Raw genomic sequence first — 21,131 nt, 5'->3', positions numbered from 1 at the left:
TACACCATGACAATGAAAACATATAGGCTTGTCGTCCTGTGTCCTCCACTGAGCAGGATCACGATAGCGGCGGAATCTTTCTGGTGCAGGAGAAGGCGCTATGGTACTGACCCGAGGTTCCGTCAACGAACACACAGGCTGCAGCCCAACGTTTGCCAGCTCCTCTCTCACGACCTGTTGGATCAACGAGATCGTTGGTCGATCATCAGATGGGCGGGTCAGAAAAGACGGAGACGCGGCCTCGATTTCTCTACGAACGATGCGAACCACACTTTCGTTGTTATGTGGTTGACTGCATGGCGGCTGAAGGTCCTCGCAAGATGACGTAGCGGCCGTGTTCGGAAGTCGCAAGAAATTCTTGGCGACCCGGCGACTCTTCAGCTCTTCGAATCGGCGGCACTCTTTGATGATGTCATCAATGGTGGAACAGTCTTTGGAAACCAGTATGTTAAAAGCATCATCTGCAATGCCTTTAAGTAAATGGCTTACTTTGTCTTCCTCGGACATGTTGGGGTCGGCACGATGGCAAAGGGCGAGAACGTCAAGGATGTAGGTGACATATGATTCGGTCGTAGTTTGTGCCCGACCAGAGAGTTCTTTAGAAGCGGCCCGCTGGCGTCCGACGGCCTTACCAAACAGGTCACGAAGCTTCTGTTTGCAAGTATCCCAGCTGGTTATGTCCGCTTCATGAGCCTCGAACCACGCGCCAGCTGTTCCGCAGAGATAGAAGCCAACGTTGGCGAGCATCATCGTAGGGTCCCACCGGTACACTGCTGCAAACCGCTCGAACTTCGGAATCCAGTCGTCAACGTCAACATGGTCGGTGCCGCAGAAGTTGCCAGGGTCGCGCGGTTGCGTCAATACGACCGGCTGTACAGGCTGCGCCGGAGTCGCGGCTGAAACAGGAGCGGCAGAATTGGTTTCTGTTGCCATGGTCGGGCAGTCGAGAACACGTCCGCTTCGAAGTTCCGTCTTGCGTCGTACCCAGCGCCACCACCAAAATGTTGCGAATGTATTTACTACTTTAGAGTAGAAAAGTACTCCAGCAGTCAAGATGGCAGCCGTTGTGTATTTCGAACAGCCCAAAAACGTCGTCGTCTTCTTCTTCGCACCGCCCGCATAGCTGCATAGCCGCGAACCCGCAACAATATCATTGGTGCCACAGACAACGGAGCATGACCACCCGGGGCTCGGGAAGTGTCATCTCTAGGATGGTCAAGGAGCCATTTTGTTGACTTTGGCAAGTGGCTGTCTGATCCCGGGTTGAGATAGACCTTACGTCTTTTACGTGGAGCCATTTTATGTCCAAAAAATTGAGCTATGTACCAACGTGAATAATCTATACACAGATACAGATTGCACAAATGAACACAATAGCTACAGAAGAATAATCAACAGCACGGTGCTTGGGGATACATTTTCAGCGCGAAAACGTGCTGCGGTGTTATGTACCGCAGTTGCACTACAATAATTTTTGTAAACAAAAGACTATATAAATATTGATACACTAAAGACATTGTAAAATACATTGAATTTTTTTTCAATTAAAGTGTATTACACTGTTTTACTTTACATTTACAAAAAAATTACTTCTCGGCACGCAGTGCCGCAGTGTCAGTGGAGCGTAGGAAGGCCGGTTAGTCTTCCTCCGCGTTCCATGTGCTTGGCCAGACAACGCGTGTAAGCTTTTACATTGCATATATTCAGCATTTCGCGTGTGCACACGTTGATGAATGATGTTTGCACTTGTGAGGTTTGTGGAAGAGAAAACGGATAAGCGCTATGTCATACCAGTGGCTGACATCAAGTACTTTGAGCCACAAAATGACCTGGACTTTGACAATATGATGCCCTACGATGCGTATTGGCATGACGAAGAAGACGACGAAAATAGTGGCATATACGCCGTACAGATCCTCAAGCTTGCAGGTAAATACATTGTTAAAGTGCTCGTGTCATTAGAACCCGCTCTTTTTCATCAATTTTGCTGTGTGCAGTCGATTTGCGTATGCACTTGCGCAATAGAAAGGGTTGCATGATTTTATTATCTGGTATGCTCATTACACTGATCTAGCGGTTAGTTAGTATACTCGGTAGTATAAGTACTGAGTAGTTATACTCTTGGACTCGTTGATTCCCATCGCCCAAGGTGCCCAGTGGGGTTCTTCAAGGATGCTAGCCAGCAATGTGCTTGGTGATCGGTTCTGACGGCGAAATGTCGTCGTTGTTAACAGGGTTGAAATTTCGCTACTGCCCAAACAAGAGCAAGGCATTCCCTTTCGGTGATTGAGTAGTTCTTCTCCGCCTGCGAGAGGAGACGGCTGGTATAGCCGATAACATGGGCGCAGCCGCTTTAATGCTGGACCAAAACAGCACCGATTCCGTGGTTACTGGCATCGGTGCAGACTGCTGTAGGGGCGGCATTGTCAAAATGGGCCAGAACAGGTAGTTCTCTTAGCAATGCAATAAGTGTAGAGAACGCCGTAGCCTGCGCAGCACCTCATGTGAATGAGACATCTTTTCTCAGTAAGTTTGTGAGAGAACGGGCTACTTCCGCGTAGTTGTTCACAAAACGTCAAAACTACGAGCACAGACCGAGAAAGCTGCGGACTTCCTTGGTTCAAGTCAGAATGGGGAAGTTCCGTACAGCTTGCACTTTATCGGGATCAGGGCATACACCAGAGGAGTCGACAAGGTGGCCCAACATGGCTAGTTGCTGGTGTTCGAAGTGGCACTTTGACGAGTTTAGTTGTAGACCAGCGTTGGGAAAAACAGCCAGCATTGAGAATAGGCGATCGAGGTGGGTCTCAAAGGTCGGAGAAAAGACGATAAGGTCGTCAAGGTAATATAGACAAATTGACCAATTGAAACCATGCAAAATATAGTCTGTCATTCGCTCGAAGGTGGCCAGAGTGTTGCATAACTTGAAGGGCATGACCTTAAACTGGAAAAGACCATCCGGCGTGACAAAAGCAGTCTTTTCACGGCCCATGTCATCGACAGCAATTGGCCAGTGTCCTGATCTTAGATCAATGGACGAAAAATACTTAGGTAGACGTCTTTTTTAGTGATCTTGTTCAGATGTCGATAGTCAACAGAGAATCGTCAAGTGTTGTCCTTCTTTTTGACAAGAACTACAGGGTAAGCCAGTGGACTACATGATGGCTCAATTATGTTTCTGGCGAGCATTTTGTCGACTTCTGTTTGAATTAGGTGACGCTCGGTTGGAGATACGCGGTATGGCCGTCGATGGACAGGGGAGGCATCGCCAGTGTCAATGCGGTGCTTTACAGCAGCGGTTTGACCTAGTGGACGATCACAAAACTCAAATACGTCCCAGTATGACTGCGATGTATTCTTGGGATGTATGGCGTGAAGTAGTGCGTCAGCTTGATGCGGCAAAAGGTCTGATGCGATCGCTTTTTTAACGTCAGCAGAGGGGCTTGCTTGCAAAGATCGAGTATGCCTGTAGCTACAGTGTCCAACATCGTTCGAAGACAGAACTGAGACGAGGCATTCATCAGAGGGAGTCAGCATGGCGAGGGCAATTTTAAGCGGGAGCACTTGTGCACACAGAGCAAAGTTGAGCAGAGGAATGAAGGCGCGGTTTGCACGTAACTGAATAACAGTGTGTGGTAAAGTAACACTGTGAGTTGAAAGAATGGATGTAATGGACACGAGCACATAGTCGCCATCGGATACAGGTGGTGAGGGCATTACGGTGATGTAGGTCACAGTTTGCGGTGACGAATGGACATGCTCAGTAGAGCACATACTAGCTTGGGGTAGACTGAGCGGATCAATTGGACACCGTTGGTCAAGTTGTACAGTGTCAGCTGAACACTCGATGAGGGCGGAATGAGTAGACGAAAAGTCCACGACCAAGGATCACATCATTGGTGCAGTGGGAGAGAACATTGAAGAGAACTGAAGTTTGACGGCCGGCGATAGTAACGCATGCAGCTCAGATGCCAATAACAGAAGCCGTACCACCAGCAGAAATACGAACACTGCGTGAAGGGGCTCGAGCAAGGACTTTCTTTAAGAGGTCACGAATGTGCAAGCTCATGGCAGAAATATGGGCGTCAGTGTCCACCAAGGCTTTAACAGATAAACCGTCCACTTCAACATCGATGAAGTTCTTATTGGTCGGCAGCGTCAACAGAGGAATCGGAGAGCAAGTCGTATCAGCAGGGTCACCTTCAGGAGCTGCAGCCGTTAGTTTTCCGAAGAAAACCACCGGGCAGAGGATGGGGACGGTGAACGGGACGGCGGTGAAAACTGGAAAAATCTACGTCGAGATGAAGGTGAGTGACGGTACTGGGCAGTGGTCGTAGTGGTCGGGTCGTAATTAGCTGTGCTACCACCCCGTGGTAGTTCCTGGTCATAGAGATGGGCTGGTGAGTGGAGGTTGGAGAAGCTTGAGTTTGCCCGATACGGTGAGGTCCATGTGCTTCGGCAATGGCAGGAAATGTGGCCCACTCGTTCACATGGAAAGCAAATCAACCTGTCGTCAGGCGTCTTCGACGCATTTGGGTCACGGTTACGTGGAGCAGGGCGGTGATAATGCTGTGGTTGGCTGGAGGTTGATGAACTGACCGCGTCGGGACGGTGCACAGAACAGGCCGTGTGAATAACCGCGTTGGCTAGTTCTTGGCAACCAACGGTCTGTATTAGCGATATGGTCGACTGAGGATCACTCGGTGCTAGTGCTCTCAAGGGTGCGGGTGATGTGGCCTCGATTTCGCGTCCTACGATTCTCGTGATGTCACTGGAGTGTGACTTGGGCTGGGTCGCTGTACGAAGATCCTCTCAAGTGGACGTCTCGGCAGTGTTGGAAGGCGCATAAAGTGGTGGGCGATGCGATGGCTTTTAGCCTCTTGAAAGCGTTGGCTCTCCAAGATAACATCTTGCATGGTGGAATAGCCTTTGCAAGCAAGGAGGTTAAATGCATCGTCAGCAATGCCGTTGAGCACGTGCGCTGCCTTGTCTTTTCAGCCATCGTTGGGTGAATTTTACGGCAAAGGGTCAGCACATATTGTATATACCCCAGGTATGACTCCGTGGACGTCTGAACAGGTGTGCCAAGTTCTTTTCTTGTAGCCTGGTTGCAGCCGGCAGATTGACAAAACAACTTGCACAACTTGGTCTTGCATACGTCCTAGCTCGTGATCGCGTCCACGTTGTTATCAAATCATGCCGTGGCCGTTCCTTGCAAATAAAAAACGATGTTTGTCAGCATCAAGGTTGGGTCCCACCTGTGGTTTTCGCTGACGAGCTCGTAAAATTTAAACCACTCATCCACGTCCTCGCCTTCCGTTCCCGAAAAGTTGCCGTGATGGCGAGTTCGAGCGCCCACGAGAAAAACAGAAGTGGTTGGCGCCGTTGATGCATTGAGCGCGGCAGTTGACGAAGCGTCGCTGCCAGTGTACATAATGGAAGCAGCGACTAGGCGTTCGCTGCGTAACTTCGTCGTGCAATGTAACCCAACACCTTCCATCAAAATTTTATGTGAAGGCACACGCGAAACTAGGCGTTTGAAGATATATTTACATAGCGCCAACGCGCAAGCCAAGATGGAGAACAAGAGCTGTGCCTTACAATAAAATTACATCGTCTTTCTCCGCGCCTATCTAACCGCTTTCGTGGGACATTGTCTCATAACAATATGTTTTTTCGCTTTGATTACATGTGATTGCAATCGTATACATAGGGGACTGTTCCGCATGAACCTGAAGATTTCAGTTGAAAGTTAGTGCCGCACTTTGTGTGCACGTGTCTGTGTGTTTGTGTGTGTGTGTGTGTGTGTGTGTTGTACTCTTTCTGCCTTCTGTTGCGATGTTCAAAATAAGCACTCTAAACCAGCTAGGCTGTCAATGCACCTAATTGTTTTTATCAGACTGGCTTACTTCTTGTTCATCAGCTATATTAGGTCAACAAAGTATGTTTTATAGCTTCTGTTTGTCGCCTCGATGTTTGCTACACCATTTACAAGTATAGGCATTTTCAAAAGTTCTTTTCTTGAAATAATTCTGAGGAAAATGTTGTATTAAATTGCCACATTTAGAATTTACAATAAAAATGAAACCGTCACCAAAACAAATATTTTTAAGAGCACATAGTTTCCTGAAAACACACCTCTTCAAGTGAAACTCTGTGTTAGCCTTCTTTTAGGCTTTGAGAATTCGCAACCCTGAAAAGGAGTGCACTGTGCATGCCCTAAGTATGAATAAAGGACCAATTTTATGATTGGCATGTTTTCTACAGCGTGCACCACAAGCCGATGCAGAAGAAGAGCACAACGACACGGAAAGAGAGGAAGAGGTGAGCTTTAATTCTTCATAAGGTGTGACGGAGATTCTAAGGGGAGTGTGTCGAAAATTCATTCAATACTATTCGGTTACTTTATAAAAAACTACTGGGATTGTCTAATTGAAGCATTGCTGCTCGAAAGTCTTGCGGTGGTTATTGTATGTGGACGCAAGAGATAAAAAGTATACAATATACAATTCTATTCTTCTTTCAAAGGGCTCATTGAGGAGCAAAATAAATTGGGCGAAAAAAAAATAAGGCATACTGGCGAAGAGAATGATGATGAGTGGAGGAAGCAGTTGGGTTATTTAGTGTTACTGCAACTAACGCGAGGCATTGACCACTTATGCATGTAATTGAGGGCGAAGCAGGGTACATTTGTAAACAATGTTCATTGTTCATATCTGCTATGTTGTGGTAAGTTGTGGATTCTGACTCGCCTTCATTATTGCTGCTTTGTGGTATCGTATATCTAGCCTGAAGTTGGTAGGTTCCCCTTGCAGTTACTGGCTGTTTCCAGTCGTAAGAAAGGCATGTAGAGCATATCGAAACGTCATCTCTTGTAAAAGACTATTGTATGTTATTATCCATGTCATCAATGTCATCGTGATGCCCATTAGTGGGCACCTCGCATGTGCTCTTCTGTGATGGCAGAAAGAGAATGTTGGTCTAGAACGCGCTTGTTCATCGATGTAATCAGCACCATCTTCATCGTCATCAGTGACTGCAGCGCACAACGCCAACGCCAACGAACAAGCGTCGACAATAAGGAGCTTCGCCCATAAAACTGATTTTCGTTCGCTACCATTGGTAGAAGTGCCGTTCAAATAATTAATGAAGTCTTGCCTAAGTAAGCTCTGCTGAATCGCACCGATTCGAATAAATTAAAGGTTGAACATGTACAGTGAGAGTCTGCGTTAAGAACCACAATCACCCTGCAAGATTTGAAGTTCTACGGTGGTGCTCGAGAGATCGGATTCTTGATATGGACTTCATAAGCCGTCATGGTGCAGTCATTGATCTGAGATCCAAGTCAACAATGTTCTCAACAAAACAAGCCCTTTCACCGTAATCGCTGCACAGAAAGCAGACCCTGAATGTACTGAAAGATCAAATCACCATTTCCCCTCGCTCCAGTATTGACATCTCCTTCGGCTCTCAGAAATCGACATACCTGCTAGGCATCGTTGAAAGCAACCAGCGCCTATTAATGGAATGAAATAACTTTATTTTCAACCGTGAGATTTGCGTCGCAAGAAGAATAGCCGAGATGAGCAAAAACAACAGTGATGGTCACGAACTTCAGCAACGAACATGAGCATGTGAGCGAAGACACAACGGTTGCCTGTTTTGAAGAAATTGGAGAAGCCAGCAACGCTATTGCTTTTGCCGTGTCTACTGAACCTGCTACAACAAATCGAGGTGGTGGTGGTGAAAAAAATTTTCTTTATTGTTCGGCGAATTAATGGCTTGGGCTCACGTCTCTCATGTCGAGACGTCAAGGCCTGGCCTCTCCACCGCTTCATGGGCCTGCTGGGCTGCCCAGAATTGGTCGGCAAGCTTTGAATTCTACAGAGCGGCTTCCCACCTCTCCCAAAAAACATTGGGAATAATACGCTTCGCTTTAGCCTGGCATCCCCAGGCATGTGCGTTAGCGTTGTTGTGTCTGCCTGGCAGACCTTACTGTTGGTGCAATAGATCTCAGGGTGTATTCGCTGACATATCAGTAGATTAGTGTAAGTATTCGCTTGCAGTTGTCACCAGGTAACTGCTTGGGCTCTGCATAAATTGTCATTAGACGAATGATAGCATCGGCGGGTCAAGAAGAACGCCTCGGTCAGGTCATTGTATCTCGTAAGTAAATCCCAGTCCGCATACTCTTCAACAAGGGCATTGCCTCTTGCACGGTTTGTTGCATTGCATGCGGCGGAGTGCGCTACTTTGTTAAGATCGGGAAGGGGCGGGCAGAGTTCGTCCATATGGGCGGGGATCGAGGTCAAGGTAGCCTGGAAAATCTGGCCGGCGTACGTGAAGGGCTTCAGTCGAAGTCCGACTCTTAGCGAAATTCCGTACAGCTAAGGGTGAGTCACATAGCACAGTTTGAGTTTCAGGGTCCTTTATAGCCTAAGCAATAGCCATTTCTTCAGCTATCTCCGGGTGTCGGGTTTTGACACTAGCGGCGTGTGTTGTCATTTTGTCAGTGTGAATCACGCCCCGCCGCGGTGGTCTAGTGGCTAAGGTACTCGGCTGCTGACCCGCAGGTCGGGGGTTCAAATCCCGGCTGCGGCGGCTGCATTTCCGATGGAGGCGGAAATGTTGTAGACCCGTGTAACAGATTTGGGTACACGTTAAAGAACCCCAGGTGGTTGAAATTTCCGGAGTCCTCCACTACGGCGTCTCTCATAATCATATGGTGGTTTTGGGACATTAAACCCCACAAATCATTCAATCGGTGTAAATCACGACTACAGCAAACTGCCGTCTGTACGGATAGCACGTGGCATGAGTGAAACATGTGTTTTTATTGTTGCAATATGCTTTCAGTAGAAGAGTAGCTCTGGGTTTTCTGTGACCTGGTTTCTTATTCGGGTTCATGTTTCTTGGAATCGAGGCACCATGCTTTTTTTTTCTAATTTGTTTAGGAATGTCCATCTTTTCACTTTGCTGTCGGTGATATGTGATACCCAACTATTGTAATATATGCCTTCTCGTGTTGATCAGAGTGAACGTTTTGAGGTGTGAGATTCGCTGTGCATCCGCTATTTCATCCAAAGTGTTATGAATCCCCAGTTGGAATAACGTATCAGTGCTGGCAGATTCTGGTAGGCCGATGGGAACTTTCTATGCCATGCAAATGATGATAATAATCTTGTTCGTTTCGCCTTTATTCCTGTTGTGCATTGACGCGTATGCGATGGTTCAAATGACAAAGCATTGTACCAGCCTAATGAGGTTGGCCTCCTTCAGTCCACCTATTCTATTTCTCTCTCGCTTGATAAGTCTGACGGCAATGGTGACCTTGTTAGAAAGCTTGTTTACAGTTTTACCATTCATCCCGCTTGATTCGATAATCATTCCAAGAACTCAGATGCATTTGACAATAGGGATGATGCCCCCACTTTTGGTGTGCAATTTAACTTCTTCATTTGCTCTTGTTTTAAGAAAACTCTTGGGAGGCCTTCCCTTAGTAGTAGCCAGGTACTGCAACAGTTCTGACTTTTTGGGAGAACATCGGAGACTGGTGCGAGCCAGGTACTCGTCAAGAACCTCAATGGCATCCTGTAGGGCCATCTCAATTAGGTCATCACTACCTCTGAAGGACCAGATAGTGATGTCATCTGCATATATTGCGTGATTCGCACTATATTCACTGTTTGCAGCCGTTTGGCAATGCCAATCATGATCAAATAAAGAGGATCGGGGACATTACCGAGCCCCGCGGCGTCCCACTACTACGGAGCTCCTGTTCCTCACTCAAGACATCGCCCGCTAAAAAGATGGCTCTTCTTCAAGTGAGGAAATCCCGAACATAGCTCTAAATCCTCTCTCCGAGTTCGAGCTGCAGAGATCTGATGCAGAATGGCGTCTATCCGAGACTTCCGAAGCATAAGCAAGACCAGCTGAGAAGCCTGATTCGGCAATACGAAGACTGCTTGTCGTCATCGTCGAAAATTTGGCAGACACCCGAAGCAAAACATTGCATCATAACAGAGGAGAGTACCAGATAACTCCGTCAGAGCCCTATGGTGTTTCGACGCAAGAGCGGGAGGCAATAAGGCAACATCATCCAATCTTGCAAGAGTCCATGGGCATCACCTGTCATGTTAGTGAAGAAGGATGGAATCCTACGCTTTTGCATCGATTATCGTCGCCTGAACTAAATTACGAAGAAGGATGTGTGTCCTTTCCCACGAATAGATGGCACTTTCGACCAACTACACAACGCGAAGTGTTTTTCGTCAATGGACCTTAAGACGGGCTATTGAAAATTGAAGTTGACGAGAGAGACCGAGAGAAGACCGCGTATATAATACCAGATGGCCTCTTTGAGTTCAAGGTGATGGCTTTTGGCCTTTGCTCGGCTCCCGTGGCCTTCATACGTGGCATGGATACTGTACTGGCCGGCTTGAAGTGGCAGATTTGCTCTGTGCACTTGGACGACGTCGTTGCGTTCTCCGCAAACTTCGCTGATCACCTCCGGCGCTTTAAAGCTGTAGTTCAAGCAATCAAGCCCTCCGGACTCACCCTGAAGCCGGAGACGTGCCGCCTCGCGTACGATGAACTCACGTTTTTGGGCCACGTGATAAGCAAGTTCAAAGTATGCTGCGACCCGCAGAAGACAACAGCCATCCCTTAATTCCGGCCAACCGCCGACAAGAAGGCCGCGCGTCGATTTCTCGGCCTATGTGCCTATTGCAGGTGGTTCGTCGAAAATTTCGCCCGGATCGCCGAGCCGCTCACTAACCTTACAAAGACAGACATCTAGTCCAAGTAGAAAAGGCTGCAGCAGGATGCATTTCAAGAATCAAAACAACGCCTGCAGACACCATCGATACTGACTCATTTAGATGAAAATGCCGACACAGAAATCCACACCGACGCAAGCAGGGTAGGTGGAGCCATGCTGGTGCTGAAGATTGATAGACTTGCAAGGGCCATCAGCAATGCAAGCTGGTCGCTATCGAAGTTTAACCATTCCAAACAGGAAAGGAGTAACTTCCCACCATCGGGGCTACCTCCAAGTTTGCCCCTTACCTACACGGCAGACCTTTCAAAGTTGTGAGCAACCACTATGCCCTTTGTTGACTAGCTAACTTGAAGGACCCTTCAGGTCACCTCGCACGGGGGAGTCTGCGACTTGAAGAATTCGACATCACCGTCGTTCACAAGTCGGGGCGAAGGCATTTTGACAACGATTGCCTGGCTCGCACCCTCTTTAACCACCGCTGCAAGACAGCAAGGATGGCGACTATTTTCTGAGAATCTTAGTCACCGATGACTTTGTAGAGCGACAGCGTGCCGACCCTGAAATCAAAAACCTTGTAGAAAACTTGTAGGATTAAGCTTCCGTTGTTGCAAAAGTAATCAAACGAGGACTGGCATAGTTTTTTTAATAACGACATCCTCGCCAAGAAAAACTTTCCACCATGTCAGGCCAACTACCTCCTCGTAGTACTTTCAGAGTTGAGTGAGTGAGTGAACAAACTTCATTTAACCAGCGAATCGCCCAATGAAGTAATCGCGTACACGCACAAAGACACATGATGAAGCAGTGTCAGGTGGCTCAGGGGTAGTGTGGCTTTATCCGTGGCACATGAACAATGTCGGCCTGCTGGGAACATCGAGATCGCCGAGCTGTGTCTTCAAGCAGGATTTCGAAGTTGACATCTGTGAGGCGTCGTAGTACTCTATAAGGGCCTAAATAGCGGTGAAGTAATTTTTCCGAGCGGCCCCTTTTGTGAACGGGGATCCACAGCCACACCAGGTCACCGGGTTGGTAAATAACATGGCGATGATGGGAGTTGTATCTCTGCGAGTCGATGTGTTGTTGTTTTCGGATCTGCTCGAGCGCAAGCTGGCGGGCCGCGTCGGCGAGCCCGATAAAGTTGTTTGCATCAGAAGGAATATCGGTCATGTCCGGCAAGAGCATGGCATCCAGCATCGTAATTCCTTCTCGGTCATGAAGCAACCAGAAAGGAGTGAAACCTCTAGTATCTTGAACTGCAGTGTTGTAAGCAAACGGTTTGTATGGCAAAATTTCATCCCAGTTTTTGGGATTGCGGTCGAAGTAGATAGATAGCATGTCAGTGAGCGTCTTGTTTAATCTCTCTGTCAGACCATTGGTTTCTGAATGATGTGGTCCTTTTGCGATGAGCTGTTCCACTAAGTCTCATGACGTCTTGCATCAATTGGGCTGTAAAGGCTGTTCCACGGTCAGTGATAAGAACTGCTGGCACTCCATAGTGAAGGACAATGTTGTTGATGAAAAAATACGCAATCTCATTGGTGGTGCCTCGTTGTAAGGCTTTCGTTTCGCAGTACCTTGTTAAATAGTCAGTAGCGACTATGACCCAGCGGTTGCTATCATGTGACTTCGAGAAGGGCCCAAAGAAGTTCTCGCCAATTCGTTCAAACGGTTGTGATGGGGGTGCAACAAGTTGCAATAAACCAGCAGGACGCACAGGTGGGGCTTTACGGCTCTGGCAATGATTGCATGTTTTAACGTAATGCTTGACTTCCTGGGTGAGCTTTGGCCAGTAGTAGCGAGTCCGGATCCGGGCAAGGGTACGTGCGAATCCTAGGGGGCCGGAGGAAGGCTCGTTGTGGCAGGCAGATAATATGTCAGCACGTAGCCCTGGTGGAACGACAAGGAGGTATTCAGTCGCATAAGGTTCAAAGTTCTTTTTGTAGACGATGTCGTTGCGGAGACAAAATGACCCTGAACGTGCAAATGCCAACGGTGGACTCGAGCTGTGAGCTTGAAGGTATTCGATAAGTTGTCGTATCTCTGAATCATTCCACTGTTGCTGAGCCAAGTCAGATTCACTGACTGCACAAAGAAAATAACCATCGGTATCATCGTCGCTCGATGTCGTCGCTTACGGAGCGCGCAAAAGGCAATCAGCATCAGTGTGCCTGCGGCCCGACTTGTATACGACTGTAACCTCAAATTCTTGAAGGCGCAAGCTCCACTTCGCGAGGCACGCTGAAGGGTCCTTGAGATTGGCCAGCCAACAGAGGGCATGATGGTTCGTAACTACTGTTAATGAATGGTCATACAGATACGGTAGGAACTTTGCTATCGCCCAAATAACTGCAAGGTATTCCTTCTCCGTGGTCGAGTTTTTAGTTTCCGCAGATGACAGAATGCGACTAGCAAAAGCGATAAGACGTTCAGCGCCGTCTTGCCACTGGACGAGCACTGCACTAAGACCGATGTTGCTTGGGTCACTGTGAAGTTCGGTGGCGGCATCATCATCAAAGTGGCCTAGTAAGGATTCACTCTGAAGGTGCTGTTGAAGCTTGGAAAAAGCGGCTCTCTGCTCTGGCCCCAGCACAAAAGGAGTATCCTCCTTCGTTAAGTGGGTTAAGCGATGTTAGCAAAGCTCCGCACAAAGTGCCTGTAGTAGGCGCAGAGACCCAAAAATCAGCGCAAATCCCGTTTCTTCGAAGGGGGAGGAAATGCACCAATGGCCATAGTCTTTTCTGGGTCCCGTCGAATGCCATCATGACTGACAAGTTGGTCGAGGAACTTTAGTTCTTCGTAGCTGAAATGACACTTCTCTGGTTTTAGCGATAGGCCTGTGGATCGAATAGCGACGAAGACAGACTGACGTCGTTGTAAATATTGCTCAAATGTTTTGGAAAAAACAATGACGTTGTCTAAATAGACGAGGCAGGATTCCCACTTCAGACCGCACAGGATGGTGTCCATCATCCTTTGGAACGTTGCCAGTGCAGAGTACAATCGAAAGGGTAACACTTTGAATTTGTAGAGGCCATCGGGAGTTATGAATGCTGTTTTTTCTCTGTTGCTTTCGTCGACCTCGATCTGCCAGGAGCCGCTGCGTAAATCTATTGATAAAAAATATTGGGCATTGTGCTATCACCGTATCGCGAAGCGCCGAGTGATAAGTCGGACCGATCCATGGACGGGGAACCACTGCCTTTATTTTGATGGCAATCGCTTATATACAGATGATAGCATTGACAGCGCCCCCTATACACTACACAACACATTCCCCCCTCATAAAAATTAACAACACAACTAAAGTCAGTCTACTTTCGCGCACTCACTTCACAGCACACGTTCACTTCACCACACTTGATGTTCTTGTAGTCAGGTCAGCTCGTAGTCTTGATACCGTGTTGGCATTCTTCTTGTTCGTTCCGGCCTGGTGCGTGATGGTGCTGTGGCTGTGGCCAACTGCGACCGAGATGTGTCCTGCTGATCGGGAACCTCTAATATGGGCTCCGTTACCGTGGTTTGTGCACTGTCAGAATGGTTAGCGCTTCCCTGGGTGTCTTCTGATGGACCCACTTCCGATTCATTCACGACTATAGGGTTTTGTGGCTGAGCCATCTTTCCTATGTGAAGATCCATGTCGTAGGAAAACCCCGAAGATGCATTGCGTCGCGCTGTAACCGCGTCAGCTAGTGCCTGTGCCTGTCCTGTCCTTCCTTTACTAATTACTGTTAACTTTGATGCGTTCCATTTCGTCCCGTTTGCCAGTAGAAACGAATTCGTGCCCACACGTCTCTTCACCTGGATCGGCAAAGAAAACTTGTGTTTCGTCTTCGGTCCGCCTTGTTTTACTTTTACGAAATCTCCTGGCTCAATGACAGACGCTCTGGCACCTCGTTTTTCATCGACGTACTTTTTTGTTCGTTGTTGCTGCTCCTTGACGCGCTGTTTCAACTTTTCCATGACGACACGCGGCTCCTCAAAAAATTCCCTTTCTGGGAGGCCAACAACATCCAATCTCGTTCTGGGTTTTCTTCCATGCAGCAGGTAAGCCGGCGACGCTCCTGTAGTTGCATGCGGGGTGGCCCTATAAACACCCAGGTAGTCCCAAATTGCCTCCTTCAGTGGTCTTCGCTCCAATGCCGCAACCTGCATATACTCCTTGAGAACGCGGTTGAACCGCTCAATTTGCCCATTGCATTGCGGGTAGTACAATGTTGTAACACAGTGCTGAATTCCCCGGTCTCGTAAAAACTGCTCAAAACATGTCGACATGAACTGACGCCCATTGTCAGTCACAATGCTTTTCGGGTACCCTTCTCTCGAAAAAATTTCCACGAGTACTTTCACTACTGCCTGTGCAGTTATTGTGGACACAAATGCCACCTCAGGCCACTTGCTGTGGTAATCAATAATAGTGATTGCAAACCTGCACTCTGGAGGGGCTCGTTCCATCGGCCCAACGATGTCAATTCCAAGCTTTTCCCACGGCTTCTCGGGCCACTGCACTGGCTCCAACGGGGCCCTTACAGTTTTTGCAGATTTATCTGATGCTTTGCAGACAGCACAATTCCTAACCAAAGATTCAACATCACTGTCCATTCCGGGCCACCAGTACTGTTCCCTCAACCGTTGTTTGGTCCTTACAATGCCTGGATGCGATTCGTGTGCCATCATGACCAGCCTGGAAGCAAGTGCTGCTGGGGGAACGACCCGTTCAGCGCGAAACAATAGTCCGTCTATAACCGACAGTTCTTCTTGCATACGAAAAAACAATTTTATGTTTTCAGCTAAACAGCCCTTTTCCGGCCATCTGGACATAACATACTGTGCCAGCTCATTTAACACTGAATCCTCAGCTGTCGCTGCCTGCAACTCACTCTTTGTGATCATGCTGGAAACCACAGCAACTACTTCCTCCACAGGGTCGTCCTCTGCAGGGGTCAACGGTAGCCTAGAAAGCGCATCCGCAACGACATTGGTGCTCCCCTTTGTGTACTGCACCGTGAAGTTGTATCTCAGAAGTCTAGCAGACCAGCGTTCAATACGCAGTGGCCGTCTTCCAACCCCATTTGTGGACAGCAGTGTCACCAAAGCCTGATGGTCAGTTCGTAAGACAAACTTGCGGCCCCACAGATAAACATGCCAATGTTCGCACGCCCATAAACATGCCAGCGCCTCTCGTTCCCCGGTAGAGTACTTGCGTTCTGGTGGCGTTAGTGTCCTCGAAGCGAATGCCACTGTACGTACTTCTCCGTCGACTACCTGCTGTAGCACAGCTCCCAGTCCATATGCCGAGGCGTCAGTGGTCACTTGTACAGGCAAAGACTCGTTGAACATGGCCACCACCCCACATGACGACAGCATCTTCTTGACCCTGCAAAAACTCTCCTCGGTGCTCTGGTCCCACACGAACTTCTGTCCTTTACGAAGAAGCCGTCGCAGCGGCTCCACCACCTCTGCATAATTGGGGAGAAAATGAGAGTAATAGCCTATGAGCCCAAGGAAAGACCGCAGCGAGACTACATCGGCAGGCGTTTGTGCTTTCATCACAGCATCCACCTTTGACTTAAGTGGGGCCAGACCTCTTGCACTCACGTGATGACCCAAAAAGGAGAGTTCCTTGACAGCGAATAAGCATTTCTGATTCAGCTGCAGCCCCGCCTCAGCGATCCGATGCAATACCTCGCGAAGGTTACGGTTGTGCTCGTGCTTAGTCTTTCCAAAGACTATAATGTCGTCGATATAAAACAACACGCCCTTGCAGCCCTTCAATATTTCTTGCATCATTCGCTGAAACGCGGCAGGTGCCGATGCGAGGCCAAAACAAACTCTGCAGAACCTAAATAAGCCTTCGTGCGTAATAAACGTCGTTATTTCGCGACTCTCTTCGGCTAATTCCACTTGATGGTAGGCTGCAGCAAGATCCAGTTTCGAGAACCATGCTGCTCCGCTCAGCGCATGTAACAGTTCCTCCGTGTGCGGCAAAGGGAATCCATCAATGACTACTGCTTTGTTTGGCTCGCGCAAATCGACGCATAGGCGAATAGTTCCATCTTTCTTCTGCACAACCACTATAGGAGACACCCATTCCGCAGCGCTAACCCTTTCTATAATGCCTGCATCCAATAATCTTGTCAGTTCAGCCGCTACTTTATCTCGCAGCGTCAGGGGCAAGCGTCGAACTTTCGCTGCTACTGGTTTTATGTCTGCGCGCAGCTTTACAGAATGTACAAAGTTTTTCGCTAAGCCCAACTTATCAGCGAAAAGAAAAGAAAACTCACACAATTCAGAAGGGAGCGACTGGGGGCTGGCCGTGACTTGTAGACATTCCAATGTAGAACCGATGATGTTCAACTGTAGCTGGTGCACCGCGTCTAGTCCCAGTAATGCCACGCCCTGGGGAACAACGTAAAAGCGGAGGCAAGCCGAGTTTTTCCCGCGTACAACTCTGGCTGTGAACCATCCCAAGACTGGAATTTTCTTCTTTGAAAAATCACGCAGCGTCGCTGTAGCCGCAGTCAAAGGAAACCTGTTGGCGAACTTGTCTCGGTAGACGTGGTCGGGCAAAATAGACACCGACGACCCAGTATCCACCAGCAACTGAAGTGGCTCGTTCTCAACAACGACGTCAACTACCAAAGTCCGTCGTTCCACTTGTCTGACCGCCAGCACAGTGAGCACGCCTTCTTCGCTAGCGCCGTCGTTCCGGACCGTCCGTACGTTCTGCTCCCTCCTCATGCCACAGACCGCTTGAAAATGTCCCATCTTGTGGCATTTGGAGCAACGTTTCCCCCGTGCTTTACATTCCTGTGAATTAGCGAGGTGCCTTGTAGAGCCGCACCGGTAACACTTGCGCACCGACGTCGCTGTCGAGTCGCCGTCTGGGCCTCTGCCTTGGAATACGTGCTGTACTATGTCCGTTTGTGGCGACCCTTGGTCATAGACCGCAGCGCCCTCCGCTGCCTGCTCGTACGTCTGCAGCATTTCTACAGCCTCTGCCAGCGTAAGTTGGGACCCCTTCACGAGCAGTTTCTGTCGCAACTCAGTGCTCCGTATTCCATCAACAACCCTGTCTCGCAGAGCCGCCTCCAAGAAATCCCCGAAGTCACACGTCTTCGCTAACTGTCTGAGGTTACTGACGAACTCCCGTATAGGCTCATTCGGCAGTTGCCGACGTAAAGTGAATCGACGTCGCTCTACCAGTACGTTGACGGTGCTTGAGAACTGACGCTCCAATAGGCCCAACGCCTCGATGTAACTATCTCTTCCACTTGCCTCCGTCTTATCTTCTGTCGTGCCTGGCGTCCGCGCCGGCTCTGGGCCCAGTGTGCGAAAAATACGGCGTCCTTCGACCCCGAGACATTGCAGTAGAATGGCCTTTTTCCGTGGTGGCGGTTGCGCGTCCATCCCCGTTGCTTCAAGGAAATTTGTGAAATCATCGCGCCACTGCTCCCATGGGATTGTCGCATCTCCAGGAGTCTCCAGAAAAGGCGGTAATGGCGGTAGTCCGTACGTTGCCATCTCGTAGGCGACGCCCCTTAAAACGGCAGGAAACGGTTCGTCGCTAGCTCGCTAGCTTCGCCGACTGCGCCAGAATGTGCTATCACCGTATCGCGAAGCGCCGAGTGATAAGTCGGACCGATCCATGGACGGGGAACCACTGCCTTTATTTTGATGGCAATCGCTTATATACAGATGATAGCATTGACAGCGCCCCCTATACACTACACAACAGGCATGTCGAAGTCGATCCAGTGAGTCATCTATGCGTGGGAGAGGGTAGACGTCTCTCTTCGTCACTTTGTTGAGCTTCCGGTAATCGACGCAAAATTGAAGAGTGCCGTCTTTCTTTTTAACAAGTATGGCGGGTGATGCCCTGGGACTCTTCGAGGGTTGGATGACGCTGTTGTCGAGCATCTGTTTCACCTGAAAACTTATTGCCTCTTGTTCTTTTTGCAACACGCGGTATGCATGCTGTCGTATAGGCCGTTCGGTAGGGTGCGTTATAATGCGGTGCTTCACAGTTGGGGTCTGCTTTATTTTGAAGGTGAACGCAAAGCAGTCACTATACATACGTAAAATCATCCGTATCTGCTGCTGCTGCGCAGAGGGTAGCTGGCAATTCACGTCAACTGTACTAACTAATGCAGTTTCACCTTCGACAGCAGTGGCAATCGTAGCGATAGTGAAACATTCTTCATCATCAATGGCTTCAAAATTCGCGATCGCCGTTCGCTTTCCAAGTGTTGGTACTGGCCGCCGAAATTGATGATCAGAAGCTGAGTCCTCCGATGTTTCAGTTGGGCGATAGCGCACGCGACACAAATCTGCCTAGCAAAGAGCACCGAGAGGTTAGTTTCTGCGATGCCACTACTCTTGTTGTCACAGTCGCTTTCCACAGTTGCCTACATACTGGCTCGTGGCGGAAGTGCGATGGTGTCGTCAGCAATTCGAAGTGTTGTGGTCTGCACAACTGCATCCTTTTGTGTGGCTGTATGGTCGTTAGAGAACGTTATGAGCAGGTCGCGTAGGTTAATAACGGCTCCATGCTCGGGGAGAGAATCCATTCCAATGATTAGGTTTTGGGAGCATTCGCGCAATACGACGAAGAAAGCAATGTATGTCGACTCACCAATTCGGAGGGGGGCAGTGCATATTCCCACCAGTGTCAATAGGTGACCTCCTGCAGTCCGGAGGTTGGTTTCATGTCCCCAAGGTGTCGTTACCTTTCTTAGCTGTGCAGCAAGGTCAGCGCTTATAACGGAGTAATCAGCACCCGTAACTACCAGAGCGGTTAGGGGGTGGTTGTCGACAAGGACAGAGATGCGAGCAGAGACACGTTTGTCGTCAATGGCACACGTCTGTGAAAGGATGTCGTCGGATGTCGGCAGGCAGTTCGGGGGAGGGTCTTGTAACAGTCAATCAACAGAGGCCTCTCCCCCATAGGTTGCTATTTTTAGTTTCCCCGGCGTGGGCTCGTGGATCTAGGCAATCTTGATGTTCCCAGCAGGCCGACATTGTTCATGTGTCACGAATGAAGCCACACTACCCCCGAGCCATCTGACACTGCTTCATCATGCGTCTTTCTGCGTGCACGCGGTTACTTTAACTTTTAATTGGCATTGATCATCAGGGCAGTACTTTTTTTGGAAGGGGGGTAATGCCACAGGCATGAAACAAGGTTGAGCCATGCCAATGCGAGTATGTGCCATGGGGTGAAAAAGAAGAGGACTGTATGTGGTGCTCCTGCTCGAACACCGCGCCCCAAGCTATTCTGGGGAGACTGCATTGGCGTCCGTATGTGTGCGCATTCCCATAAAATATGCTCTAGGGTGGCGTGTCTCATGCTACATATAAACGAGTCACCTTGGTATAGTTCGGCGTAGATGCGATTTAGCTGCTTCGTGTTGGGAAATGTTCTAGTTTGAATCGCCTCCAGTCAACCTCTTGAGAACTGTCTGGAGCTAGGCGGGGGAAATCTGCGCCTCGACTTTTGGTAGAATTGAATAATCTCGTAGAACCTAAACATTCTATCCCTCTTCCACCACTCTTCTCCTCTCGGTATCTCATGTGAAGCTCCATCGCGAGTGCGGTAAGTGAGACCTCGCTCTACGCCGTGAGCTTCCTCGTTGAGGTAGGGAATAGGGAAGCACACGGGGTGTGGGCTGGGAACCATATAATATACCTTTCTTCGGATTGCTCGGGAGATATTCTTCCTCGTGCATAGTTACGGATTGCCGACTGCAAGCCGCTGATGGCATACCTACACTTTGGGGAAAGTATGGCCTGTACTACAGGACCCTCTTCTGTGATTTCTTAATTATGAGAGCATATGGAGCACACGCTTACGCATTTGCGGTTGGTGCTTGTTACTGCCGCAACATAGGATTTGTGACAAGGGTACTTCAGTGCGTCTACAAACAACGCCTCCTTGTTTGTGCCGCAGGCCTTAAGTAGAGTTCTAGCGCCGCTTTCTCTAGTGCCCTGATTAAGATCGGGGTGCACGTTTTTGGGCAGATTGGGGACCTGTATCTTTTCTCTGATCACCTTTGGAACGGACACTTCACTTCCTTGTTGGCTATGGTAATTTATCCTCTACTTGTCAAGGATACTCCATCTAGGTCACGTGCTGGATAATCTCTCCAAATGGGCAATCTGTTGCGCTTCCATCAGCTCCTCTAAAGTGTTATGTAAGCCCAGTTAGAACAGTTTTTCGGTGCTGGTACTATCTAGAATGCCTAAATCTCGTTTGTACGCCTTTCATATGAGTGCGTTGATCTTGAGTTTTTCGGCTGTATACCAGTTTAGATGTGCCGCTACGTATATAATATGACTTGTGGCGAACAATTAA

The 21,131-nt window shown here is 48.8% G+C and overlaps 1 protein-coding gene across 1 annotated transcript in view; it reads left to right on the top strand.

Annotated features, from left to right (window-relative positions):
• Positions 1-6,345, top strand: part of LOC142767919 (uncharacterized) — a 235,887-nt gene extending 229,542 nt beyond the window's left edge. The window contains exon 7 of the mRNA XM_075870158.1: positions 6,268-6,345. Coding sequence (XP_075726273.1) covers positions 6,268-6,345 — 78 coding nt within the window. The remainder of the gene's footprint in view (positions 1-6,267) is intronic.
• The last annotated feature ends 14,786 nt before the right edge of the window (positions 6,346-21,131 follow it).

Source organism: Rhipicephalus microplus, chromosome 7 (genome assembly GCF_043290135.1).
Source record: "Rhipicephalus microplus isolate Deutch F79 chromosome 7, USDA_Rmic, whole genome shotgun sequence".
In the NCBI taxonomy this organism is placed as follows: Eukaryota; Metazoa; Arthropoda; class Arachnida; order Ixodida; family Ixodidae; genus Rhipicephalus; species Rhipicephalus microplus.
The sequence above is the reverse complement of the archived record's forward strand: the minus strand, read 5'-3'. Positions and strand labels throughout refer to the sequence as shown.